The 13,353-nt window shown below is 41.3% G+C and overlaps 1 protein-coding gene across 8 annotated transcripts in view; it reads left to right on the top strand.

Moving 5' to 3' along the window:
• HYDIN (HYDIN axonemal central pair apparatus protein) overlaps positions 1 to 13,353 on the top strand; it is a 427,212-nt gene that overhangs the window by 80,903 nt on the left and 332,956 nt on the right. For all 8 annotated transcript variants that reach the window (XM_079117080.1, XM_079117074.1, XM_079117076.1 and 5 more), the window contains exon 6: positions 9,673 to 9,872. In XM_079117080.1, the coding sequence (XP_078973206.1) occupies positions 9,673 to 9,872 (200 nt within the window). The remainder of the gene's footprint in view (positions 1 to 9,672; positions 9,873 to 13,353) is intronic.

Here is a 13,353-nt window from a genome sequence, read left to right as displayed (position 1 = left end):
CCCTGCTGATCTGCAGCCTCTCCATTCTCATTTACCCTCCTCACATCTGGAGTGTGAGATATATAAATTGCAGCATGCCACAGTTAATAAGCCAGTCCCCTTTCAATTGGATTTTCAGTCCCCATGTATATTAGCACTTGAAGATGATAATGCAATTTACATTTTTTTCCTCTCATCTATTAATCTGACTTCTGGGGGATAGAACTTGTTAAGAATGCCAAAAATCCAGATAACAGGTGCAGCAGATTCACTTTGACCTTCTTTATCTCTCCCTGCACAGATTTTAAAAAAAATAAAATAAACCATTGGATTTGTTATTAGTCTAATAATCCTAGAGTATATATCATGTACTGTTAAAACATAATAGTCAATGTTATCATAAAATAACATTATAAAATTCTGGAACCTGGCTTTTTTCTTGATCTCTTAAATTCGAATCTCCAGTATTAAAAAGGGTGTGAAAAATATTAAGATTTTGTCAGAAAGCAAAACAGCACTTCTTCAAACTTAAATAAAGCCTCTGTTTATACAAGTTGTATCTGTTTATACAAGCATCGCATGGAAATGGCCACAGTGTTTGAAGAGAGTATCCAGGGACACAATTTTCTTATGCAGTTACATTTTAAGAAAATGTCTAATTTGTTGTCAGAATGGTTTTCCTTCTTTGTTACTATGAAATATAAAATCCATGTCCCAAGGAGAATAGAAAATCTTAACATATTTTATGTGTTCTAGGTGTATAATAATCATAAACTACGTTGCCAGCATTTTGAATCAAAGTGTAGATGTCACAAAATTTTCCACAATCAATAATTCTTGTTGGCAAAAATAATAGTAGGGATTTTATTTCCTTCCTGCATGGAATGAGCCCTGCCCAGTTCTGTCTGGACCCCCTGGTAATCCTAGGGCCTAGCACAGTGCCTGGCACTTAGGAAGTACACAGTAAATATTTGTGAGTGAGAAAAATAAGTAAAAAGTTATTCCCAGTAAAACATAATAAAGTTTCTTCAACTTGGAACACTGCCTATGGATAATGAAGGGAAAAGGACTCAATTATCTTTTTGTGTCCTAAATGTTTTCAAAGTTAACTTTCTTTCTCGTCATTTTAACAGGAGAAAGAAGTCTAGGAAGTCTTCTCTAGGAAAGATGTTTCCATTTTCTTTCATGTCTTCAGTGAGTCATTCCACTACTTTTTAGCTTTCTGAACTTGATAAATATAATTGAATAATTGGGCTAATGAGAATCTTAGGAATTCTCTTTATGAAGAACTCCTGATACTTTTGTATCAGGAGTTCACCCAGGTGAAGATATTACGAAGGACCGCTATTCTTTGACTCACTGTGTGCATTCTTTGAGCTATAATCCAACACTTTGGCCTTCATAAAACTTATGGTACACAGTAAATTGACAAATATATAATGTCAGGTGGTGACATGATAAATGATACTCTTTGATAAAAGGAAGAGTATGATAAATGAAGATCTTTCCCCTTCCATAGGAGGGCCAGGGAAGACCTCTCTGTTGAGATAACATTGGAGCAAAAAACTAACTTAAGGCATGCAAACATCAGAAGGAGGAGCCCCTGGGAGAGGGAACAGTAAGTACAAAGGCCCTGTGGCAGAAACATGCTTGGCCGCAGGCTCAGTGGGGTGCATAATGACCAGGGGGAGCTGAAGCAGAGGAAGCCTTTGGAAAAAGGCAGAGGATGAGGTTGCAGAAGGTGAGACCATGGAGAGTCTCAGAAGTCATTCATAAAGGGATAGGAAGTCACCATGAAGCACTTAAAATATTTTTATTATGAAAGCTTTTACTGTCATGTAAAAGTTGAGAGTGTAGTGAGGTGAACTGTCATTGCCCGGGCTTTCCCATTGTCAGCGCACGATCGATCAGTCTGGCTTTGTCCACCCTGCCCTTGTCCTCAGTGGGGTTTGTAACCCATACACCGGATTATTTCAACTGTAAATACTTCATTGTTTGTCTCAAAATCATAAGGACCTCTTTAAAAGTTAACCACAATACCATAAGCACACCTAAAAAATAACCATAGTTCCTTAATAGCATCAGATATTCAGTCCGTATTTAGGTCTCACCAATTGAGTCCTGTCGCCACCCACACGGGTATTTATCGGACGGGCCTGGAAATAAACCACTTTCCCTATATTCACTAATTTATTGAGGAAGGGAGACTTTGAGAGAAAGATAGGCTTTGCTTATAGAAAGAGAGACTTTGCTTAGAGGAAGAGATACTTTGCTTATCAGGAAGAGACTTTGCATAGAGGAAGTTTTAGAGAAAGTTTTTAGAGAAAGAGAGGCTTCTACGCTTGTCAGAGATCTATCTCTTCTTAAGGTTCTGCTCTTCTTGAAGGTGCGTCCTTCATCCTGTGAACTAGGCGCTATCTATCTGAGGGCCAGCTGCTTCTTCTAGCTGCTTCTCTCTGCTAGCTGCTGCTCTCTGCTTTCTACCTACTGCCTGCTTATATTCCCTCCAGAGGCGGAGGGTAGGGCCATGCCTCTTATGCAAAGATGAAGCAAGAAGCTGGATGTCTGAGCAGGCACAATTAGGAGTGCTCGAGAACACATGCGCATGCATCACGTGCATGGACAATAAATCACCTGAGTGTGCTTGTGTCAATTAACCTCCTCGCTGCCGACAACCTCTGGCTGACTGCCAGGCGCCATCCTGGCGCCGTTGGCATGGCTCAGCCCCCAACAGAGTCATAATTTTTTTAAGTTGGTTTGCTTAATTTGGGATGCAGATAAGATTTGCTGATCGATCCTCAACAGATTGCTTACAATGATCTTTTGACCCCTGTTGCTTATACACTGGTGGCTAGGTATAGAGCCTTGGTTAGATAAATGTTTAATTTTTTTTTTTTTTTTTTTTTTGGCAAGACTCTTTCATGGATGACGCGGTACTTCCTATTGTATCACACCAAGAGATGTAAAAGGTCTGTCACGTTTTGTTTTAATAATGATACAGTGAGGATCATTATTTAGATTATTGAGGTTCATGTTCCTAATTCTACAATTGGTTTGCATTTACTGGTTGGAATTCTTCTAAAAGCAATAACAAAACCTTCCCTCATCAACTTTTTAGCAGAAGTACAGTCCACACAGGACAGATGTAATCATGCTTGATCCTCCCCCTTTATCTCTGCTGGTGGGTTTTGATTACGAATTGTGTCATCTGGCTTAGGTTCAGGTTCACTCTGACCTAACAGCTAGTTGTCTACTCTTGACATCTGTTTTCTCTCTCCTCATTGGTAAGAGAAACACAGCATGTGCACCTCCATACTGTTTTCCATAACAGCTGTACTAATTTACATTCCTACCAACAATATACAGGGAGAAGCATAGATTTTGACTGGACTCATTGCTGCCTAAAAGAAGGGACCGTTACCTTTCCCAGCCTGCTTTGCAGCTGCGTCTACCTGAGGGCTGGCCCATGAGATGAGGTTCCTACTTCAGGGAGCTGCTCCAGCAGGAAGGCCCCTGTTTGGTCCTTCTGCCTTCCTCCTCCTGGCCTCAGGCTTGGCTGTGAGAGAGTGGTGTCCCTGGACTTCCTCACCCCTGAGGTGATTGAGGACAGAGCTGTGTGCTAGAGCGGCACAGCAGGAGTTGGGAATGTGGGTGCTGGATCATAGTGCTGAGCCACCTTACCAGCCTCTCTCTCATAATTCTGTACTTCCTTATGTAAGAGAAATCAACTCCTATCTGGCGAAAGCTGCTCTTTTTTGTTCTTTCCCCACTGTGCATAACTGAACTGCACCCTGATGAAGATAGGAAAAAGAGGCTTTGCACGGGGGAAGTGGCAGGGAAAGAGCGAGCTGTCAGGATTGTTGATGGACTGGGTGAGGGGGTGGGAGAAAGAAAGGAGTCTAGTATTGGAGTTTGGTCAGCAACTGGAAATGTGGCCGCTGTCATTTACTGAGATAGGGAAGTGTCGCTGGCTCTTTGCGGTACAAAATCCGTGGATATTTGTCACCGCCTGCAGCAACAACTTGCATGGGTCTTATGGGTGGTGGAGTGGAAACTGAGGCACTTCTATCTTTCTCTTTAGTGCACTGCTTTCTTGCTTATCAGAGAGAAAGAGAGACTTTGCTTAAGAGAGACTTTGAAAGAAGGAGAGGCTTTGCTTAGAGTTTAGAGGAAGAGAGACTTGCTACACCTCACTTAAGGCCTGCTGCTTACTGGTGGGTCCTGCATCCTGTGAACTAAGGGTGCGTCTACCTAAGGTGCTTCAGTGATGCGTCTCAGTTCTCTGCTCTGCGATCTGCCTTCCGCCGCTGCCCCTACTCGCTGCTACCCCACGTCTAGCTGCTTTTTTGCTAATGGCTGCTATGTGTGTGTCTCGCTCCGCCTACGCTTATATCACCTCCAGGAGGCGGAGAGCAGGGCCACGCCTCTTATGCAAAGATTAGGCGAGACGCTGTGAGCAGGCAATTAGTGCTCGAGAACACATGCGCATACATTGTGTACGTGGACGATAAAATCACCTGAGTGTGCTTATGTCAATTAACCTCCTCGCTGCCGATGTGATCAACATGGCACAGCCCCCAACAGGGAAGAGTGGAGGAAGCAGGTTTGCAAGGCCGTGTGTGGGGAGAGCGGGGAATCAGGAATAAAATGATAACGTGGGCTTGACCACGGGATTTGGCAAAGCCATTTTAGTGACATTGGCCTGAAGAGTCTCTGTGGAATGCTGGGTGTGGAAGCCTGATTGGGTGGGTTAAAGAGGGAATGGAAATGAGGGGAGGGCAAAAGGCAACGTAAATAGCACCTGTTTTGCTCTGGAAGGTGATTGGAAAAATGAAGTAGCTGGAGGTGGATGTTGGAGTCACAGGTGGGTTTTTTCATAGTTAAGATGAGTCCATTCAAGCATGAGTTATGAGCTGACGTGTGAGTGTTCAGCAAGGAAGGAAACCTGATGATTCAGGAAAGTCTGGAGTAGCCGAGAAGCGGGGTGTGCACCCAGTACCTAGGTGTGGAGTTGGTCTTAGACGGGAGAGGGAGTGGAGGCCACTCCCTCTCCCTCTCCCTCTCACACTACAGAGGCCGGCGCGCTGGTAGGTGTAAGGGCACCAAGGCAAGCAGAGAAGCCGAAGAGGGACTCAGTTACCCCAAGCAGAGATGCTGAAAAGTGACTCAGTTACCCCAAGCAAAGAAGCTGAAGAGGGACTTAGTTACCCCAAGCGGACGATTTATTCCTGAGTCCTGAAGTAAGCCACGTTATCATTGCATGATAAGCACAAAATAGTCCAGATAAATTGGTAAACCCCAGGTCTCTTTTCGAGTCAAAGGTCAGAAGTCATTCTAAGAGTTGGAGGAATGAGGACCACCCCAGGAGGCTGAGACCCTAGAGCTAGAGCCTAGGATACGCCATTCATCTCCGTTTTGAACTGACTGAGGCTTCAGAACTGATTCTTTTGTTTTGAGGGGTGAATTTTGGGTTGAAAAGATACCATATAACAAGGACTTCTAACTGACTAAAGAATGTAGAACGTTCTCCAGGGGATACAGCGTGGGACGTCCACTGAGGCCTGGTCAGGCCTGGCTCTGCTGTGTTGCCATCCCTCCGTCCAGTGCTGGAGTAGAGAAAAGGCCGGAGCAGGAGGCCTTAGCCACGCTGGCCCTGCCACCTCACAGGCACTCACTGCAGTAGAAGACATCATTTCCCTTTGCTGAAACCTTGAAAGAATCATTGCCATGTCTGCATTCTGTCATGGGACTGATAGAAAACACAACTCATTCTTTTCATTTCTGGAAAAGTCATATCTGCCATTTTCATAGTCTGCTTTTTTTTTTTTTTTAAGTATAGAGGCTGGGCATGTTGGAAGGAAGACTAACGATAAAAAGTGATTTGGAAGTTTCATCTGGAGAGCATTGTTATATAGGATAACACTTTAGGATATAGAGTAATTTGTGGCTAAGTCTCTCATAGTAGAGGGAAAAGCGCTCAGAATAAATATTTTGACTCTGAATGGTGGCCTGATTGCTCTGGATCTAAGTACGGTGAAAGGGAGTACATCAACTGAAGCAATTGCTTAGCTTGCAGGCTGACAGCCGCCCAAGTCATCACGTCTGAATTAATTCTAAACCAGCAAAGCAATACATAAGGTATATTACATAATTTGACACAGTCATACTAAATGCATAACTTCAATATTGAAATACGTTTTAAAGGAATTTCTTTTTTTTTTTTTTTTTAGTTAAAAATGGAAATGGTGGGCGTGGGGTTGTAGCTCAGTGGTAGAGCACTTGCCTAGCATGTGTGAGGCCCTGGGTACAATCCTCAGCACCATATTAAAAAAATAAACAAACAAAATGAAGGTGTAGTGTCCATCTACAACTAAATACATATAAAAGGAAATAGTACTGAAATTATTTTGTATTTGATAGCAGTAGTCTTCTTTCCCATGTCTCCCCTCTCCCAGTCCTGATTCCTTAGAGAACAACTTACAATTAAAACAAGAAAATTGTTTTAGTTTAGTTCTTCTGGGGTGAGCTCCATTTCTCTAAGTAATATGCTTTTAACTCTGTTCCCTTCCTTTTTTTAAATAAATATTTTATTTATTTTTATGTGGTGCTGAGGATCAAACCCAGTGCCTTCGTACATGCTAGGTGAGCGCTCTGCTGCTGAGCCACAACCCCAGTGCTGCCTCCCTTTCTTGATTTACATATTGGAGACATTATTACACTTAGACTTCCTCACCTGGAAAATAGGCATCAATCTATTTTCACTCTAACCCTTGCGTCAGTCTTCCCCTTAAAGGAATTTCTTAAAGAACTTTCTCCATATTCTTTTATGGATGTGTGAATTGATTTTGAAAAACAAATAGTTCTGATCCAATTTCAAATATTCCTCATTTGGGAACTTGAAAAGATTTGAAAATATTCCCCCTAATATCCCAACCAGCTTCTTAAACTTTTCCCCATGGTCTTAAATTCCTTATGGAACAAGGAAGATTTGTGGATATGGAATAAAATGAGACAAAACACTTCAGGATCTCCTCTAATCCTGGCTTTGGCATCATCTTTTGTTTTTGTTTTTTTGTTTTTGTTTTTTTCTCAAAGCCTCAATTAATATTAAGTTTCCACATGTGCCAGCTGCTCTCCAGTTTATAATTCTCCACAAATTCTTTGCTGGCTGGGTTTGATCTCCTCAGGAAAAAAAAATGAAAACAGTGCTTATTTCTTTAGGATTCTGTTGTAATCAGACTAGACTATAGTGTTGAATTCTGTGAGGTTTCCTAAGATCAAATATCTTAGTGTAATTTGTACTTCCTTTTGTTTGGATGCCATAATTTCTGAGTCTGGCATTACCATTTAGAAACCAGAATCAACTATAAAGCTAAGAGTCCAACAACTCAATTTTAATAAATTTCATGAGTCCTGTTCATTAATTTTTATTACTTGCTCCTACCACAGTGGTTTATGTTTACAAGTCCCATTGCCAGGAACACTCTGTTCCTGGATCTCTCCTGGCTGGCTCCGTCTCCTGTTCAGGTCTCCGTGCAGAGGTTACCTCCTAAGGGAGGTCATCTTGGTTGTTCCAACCTAAAACCCCTTCCCATATTATCACTTGACCATGTGTTATTTTCTTCAAAGACCCTCTCACTTTCTGAACTTATCTTACCCTGTTATTGCAAGGTTTTAAATACAGGCCATTAGAAGGACAAAGATCCCAGTACTAAGACCAGAAAGCTATTCAGGGATGGGTTTGGTATGGAGAGAAGAAGATGACCTTGAATGGCTTTGTGGAGCCTTTCGAGTGCTAAACAGAGATCCCCGCTCTGGGCTGATGCAGTTGGGGACAGCAGAATGGGCTGGATGTCAGGCCCCAATTCTGCCCCTCAGCAGGACATCTTTATGCACGATTGCAGGCAGAAGCATTAATCAAGGGCTTTGGTTTGAGACATGATATGTTCACAGCCAGTGATATGCCATCTGGGTAGCTGGGTGTGAGTTTGAAGTCTGGGGTTTGCAGAGAGAACTGCAGGTGTTAAGGCTACGGAGCCTTCACACGAGACTTTCCTTTACCCTCGTTTATACATGAATCGCATTGTATATTACGTATCTTTTTTTTTTTTTCATTTGTTCATTGTCTCATCCATCCTCATGTAAGAAGAAGTAGGCTATGGCCATGTCTATTTCCTAGTCAATTGTATTCCTAGGTCTGGCCAAGTGCCTGGCACCTGGGCACTTAATAAACACAATTAACTGAATAGATTAATTGGTAATATCACAGTTTCCTTCTGTTCTGTGGCTTCATGAAGCTGAGTGCATGGCAGGTCTACATGTCCATCTATGTCCCTTGTTCCTGTTTCTACTCTTCTCCTAAAGCTCAAGGGAAGTTTTGTTTTTGTTGTCCAGGCTGGGTACATAGAGTGTGGTAGAGTAGTTGCCTAGTGTGCACAAAGCCCTGGGTTTAATTCCCAGTACCACAAAACAAACAAACCAGAAAACCCTCCACCAGTTAGCACCATTTATACATGACTACTGAAAGGAGATTTAAGTTCAAAATGATTTTCCATTTATTAAGATTGCCTTGCAGCTAAAACACACCAACATGATGGGAAAACTGAAAATGAAGAAAAATAAACTCAAATTAGATAATACATTCCTTTCACGGTGGACTTCTAAGCTTCTGGCCAATTCTTGAGGGGACTGTTAATTTTCTCCTTACAACTTAACCTTGCTTATTGCTGAGGGTTCACTTTTTACATTGCTGTGTCGCCGACAAGAATTCTATTTCTAGCTAATGAGATGACATGAAGAGTTCAGTGTTTCTGTTGCATTTAGATCCAAGAGTGGGAAAGATGGGTGCCTAGGGCCTCAGCATTTTTGTTTGGAATGGTCAGTCATGGCTTTGCACAAGAGGGGAGTTTTAGACTTGGGGTGTGTACCAGTTAGTTATTGCTGCATAACAATAGAGCATCCCAGAATTTAGTTGCTTAAGTAGTAAGAATTTATTGTTATTAACAAGACCATGGTTAAGCTGTGCGGCTCTTCCGGTGTTGATTGAGCCTACTTTAATGTGGAGCAACAGCTCTGCTCAACTTGGCTGGCTCTCTCTGATATCTAGGGATTGTCTGGCCGAAGCTAGTCTGGTGTGACCCTTACTGGAACATCTGGACTTTGACCCTGTAGCCGGTCACACTAAGCTTGTTCACATGGCAGCGGCAGTGTTCCAAGACCAGGACTAGAAAGGCCAAAGCCTTTGGAGGCCTCATGTTGAACTTGAGCATAACTTCTGCCTCCGTCTATTGCTCAAAGCCGCGGGGAGTAGAGAAACGAACCCTACCTCTGATGGAGACTCTGCAAAGTCACCTTGCAGAGTGTAGGTATGAAGATCGTTCTTTAGAATTGTCAATCCAATACATGGGCTGGAAGGATATACCGGGGTTAGAAGGAGGATGTGAAGGAACTGGTGTGAATCTCCTTTGATCTAACGAAAAATGTGCCTTGAAGCCTGAGCTTCTCTACTGGTTTGTAGGTCATGACGCTTGAACTGTACTCTTCTCAGAAAAGAGAATCTCATTGAAAACACATCTGTAATTGTCTGGGGGACATTTTCATGGCAATACACCAAGTTGCTCTTTGCATATGACCACTGTTTTTCTCGGTCATGTTGGTTTTTCCACAAATGATGAATGTACTCTTCCCTTGTAGGATTATTCCCATATGTTGACCTGTGTTACCGAAAGAGAAAAGTTTATTGTACCCATCAAAGCTAGAGGTGCTCGGGCCATCCTAGATTTTCCTGATGAGCTGAATTTTTCCAATTGCCCTGTCAAATACAGCACTCAGAAGATTCTACTGGTACGAAACATTGGCAACAGAGACGCTGTGTTTCACATCACAACTCATAGGTATGTATTCCTTTGGCTCCTGTTTTTGAGTACAGCTAAAGCAGGTCAGCACAAGTAATTTGCTAGACTAACATTTGGGAGGGAGCTGCTTGTTATAATCTCCAACTGCAAAGCTGGGAAACCTCACCAATATAGATTAGACTTCCTCTTCAACCTAAGAGGAAACTAAAATTCTTACTTATTTCCATTTCTAGCCAAACCTCTCACCTGTTTGGTTTTTTGAAATGCTGGATAAAAGTCCTTTGAATATAAAGAATGACCCATGGGAATTTATAAGTAAACGTATTTATTTTGATTGAGAAGTTTTATAATTGACTGGATTGTTTCTATTACAATAAATCATCACAAACTTAAAGCAACACAAGATCATCATTTCAGCAGGGCACATCCCCCATTGGGCTAAAACCAAAATGTCGGTAGGGCTGTGGTCCTTTCGGAATCATGGGAGACTCTATTTCCTTGCCTTTTCCAGCTTCTAGGGGCTGTCCACCTTCCTTGGCTCAAGGCCCTCAGTTTTCCCATCTGAAAAATAAGGGAAAGTATAGTGACCTCATAACATGGGGTCATTATGAGAAAAAAAGTAAGTGCCATAATAGTGTTTGCTCTTTTATTTATTTTTTTCTTAAAATGAGCCAAAGCCATTTGGCAGGCAGAATAATATTTCCCAAATATGTCAGCATTATTATCCCCAGAACCTGTGTGTAATATTAGATGGTAAAAGGGGGCTAAAGTTGCAGGTATGAGTGAGTTTGCTAACCAGCTGACTTTAGAACGGGGAGATTATACTGGATTCTCTGGGTGAGCCCAAAGTAATCACAAGATTTCTTAATAACAGAACAGGGAAGAAGAGAATTTCAGAGTGATGAGATGTGAGAAGGACTCAGCCTGCTGTTGCTGGCTTTGATGATGAGAGTACCGTGAGATTGAGAGGGTGTATCAAGGGGGTAGTAAGTGAAGCACTTGGATGGAGTAGCTATAATGTAGACACCTTGGGATGGTATAAAGTCTGGTAAGACAATATCTGCTGTAAAGGAACTCTCTTAGAAGATGGAAAAGGACAATTTTTAATGGGGTGTGAGAATGGTGGTCGATGGGTGGGGCCTTAACAAGAGCAACCAGCTTGGGAAAAGGAAGCAGGGAGTCAAATTTTTTTGTCTTTTAAAAAAAATGGTGTGTATATTGATCTAGATTATGAGTTCATTTTCCAGACTGCTCTTTTTTGGGGAATCCTTTGCTGGTAAAGGACACATCTCTCCAGAAAGGATTAGCATCTGCTTCTCTGGTTCCCAAAGGTTAGACCACTATAGAACAGTCTTTTGGCAATTTCTTGCCTGATGGTTTTCTGGACTGGTGGAATATATTTAAACTCCAAACCTGAATAAGATGCAAAGCCCAAAGTTATGAATTTCCTTGGGAAACTTTATTTCCCTCACCCAAAACTAAGATAGACATTTTTCCTCTTATTGATGGGAGAATATTTTTGCGGGTCTCCAGTTCTCCAGGTTTATGCAGAGATTTGGTACCAGTCCTCTGACTCGACCATCTTAAAATCTTGTCTCCTGTTCCAGCAGAGCTGTTAAAAACCTAGGCTTCTACATTTGGGGGAGCCAGGACTGACCTAGCTTTGGCTCAGTGACTTACTGCTCTGGTTCTTAGTTTCCTCTTTGGTTTGGAAGACTGTGAGTTTTCCTTATTTTTGTTCAAGCTCAGCTCTACATTTATGTTTTATTTTATCCAATCTTTCTAGCTATTTTCTGGTGGAGGAGTTTTCAAGCTACTAGTCTGCATATTGTAGGTAGTACTGTTGCCATAGTGCAGGTTGAGGACACATCCTTTGGGAGGAAATTTGTATTTTTTTTCTTCCAAAGAGTATCACTGAGTCATTTCATGTAGATCCCATTTCTCCTCGTCATAAAAGTTACCTTTAATATTTCTTGTAGAATAAGTTTACTATAAATTCTGTTTATGTCTATCTGGAAAAAAGTATTTTTCCTTTATTTCTATAAGACACTTTCTCTACTATATAGAATTTTTGGCCAACAATTATATATACACATATCTTCCCAGTATTTTAAAGAAGCCACTCAATTGTCTGTTGGTTTACATTTTCCTAATATGTCTGCTGTCATTCTTATCCTTGTTCTTCCACATGTAGTTGCTTTTCCCTTGGGCTGTTTTTAAGATTTTGACTTTATATTTGGTTTTTAGTAGTTTGAGTATGATGTAACTATGTATAAATTTTGGTTTTGTTTTCATTTGGCTTTTTGTTTCAAGGATTTTGTTTTGCTTTAGTTTTGTTTTTATTTAATCCTGTTGAGGTCCTCAGTCATTACCTCTTCAAATATTCCTTCTGCTCCATCTCATCTCACCTTTTCTTCCACTTGGAGAGGAAAGTTCTGTCTGCCACAGGTGAAAGTTACTGGTGAAACAATCTGCACATGTTCCATCTCCCAGGGAGAAGGAGGTTTGCCTGTCTTTAGATTCCAGGCAGTTTGCTCTGCAACTTCAGCTCTCTGATAGGTTCTAGAAAGTTGGGATTTTGTTGTTCTCCCAGTTTTGTTTTGTTTTTTTCCTGTTGTTAGGGTGAGAGAAACACTTTTCTCCTTTCTGCATCCTAGAGGGCAGCAAGACTCTCTGAACTATCTTAAATCAAAGGCAAAGTTTTTTTGGACATCGTTCATAAACTTGTAAAGGCTTTGCTGATCTTATGGCAAGCCTCACATATTTTGATTGAGAGGGAAGGAAGCAGATTGTACAACAGTCTTGCCATGACTTAGGAAGAACCCATCTTTTTTTTTTCAACTAAACAAAACACAACCACCATCCATAATATACATTAAAATTTTTCTATTACACTGATATTTTTATGTTTGAAAAAAAAAATCCATCTAATTTGCAAAAAAAAAATGCAAAAAAATGTATCATCCTGGACTGTTTGTCTGAATCTTAAAAATTACACATAAATGGCAATTTCTTACATAGTAGATTCATGTAAATGTGAAGCAAAATTACATTTAATAATGTGAAGTGTCAGGAAGCGATCTAAAATTATTCTATCCATTTGACAATGAATATAAATCATATTTTCTTAATATAGAAATAATTCTAAGGTAAAATCGAGAGCCAACTCAAAGACTAGCCAGATACCATAATGACATTGGATACTCTCATTCAACATTCCCATTTTATAGGTAAAGGAAGGAAGGCAGGAAGATAGAAATAACCTACCCAGGCCTCTCCAGTAAACTAATGTCAAAACCTGGATCAGAAAAATCGTGGGCCAGTTCTGGGCTTATTTGCTCTCAGATCCACCTTTTGCCCTGTCCCTGCTCTGCCCAGTATCACTGTGGGGTCGAGTCAACCTTCCCCCATCCACTGCTGCAGCAGGATTCCAACGGAGTTGGGCCAGTGGGGACACCGGAAGGAGACTGGAGAGTAAGAGGAAAGAAAGAAGAAAGGAAAGAAAGAGGTGGGACAGTTC

This window comes from Sciurus vulgaris (genome assembly GCF_902686455.1).
Source record: "Sciurus vulgaris genome assembly, chromosome: 17".
Classification (NCBI taxonomy): Eukaryota; Metazoa; Chordata; class Mammalia; order Rodentia; family Sciuridae; genus Sciurus; species Sciurus vulgaris.
This window is presented reverse-complemented; position numbering and strand designations above follow the sequence as displayed.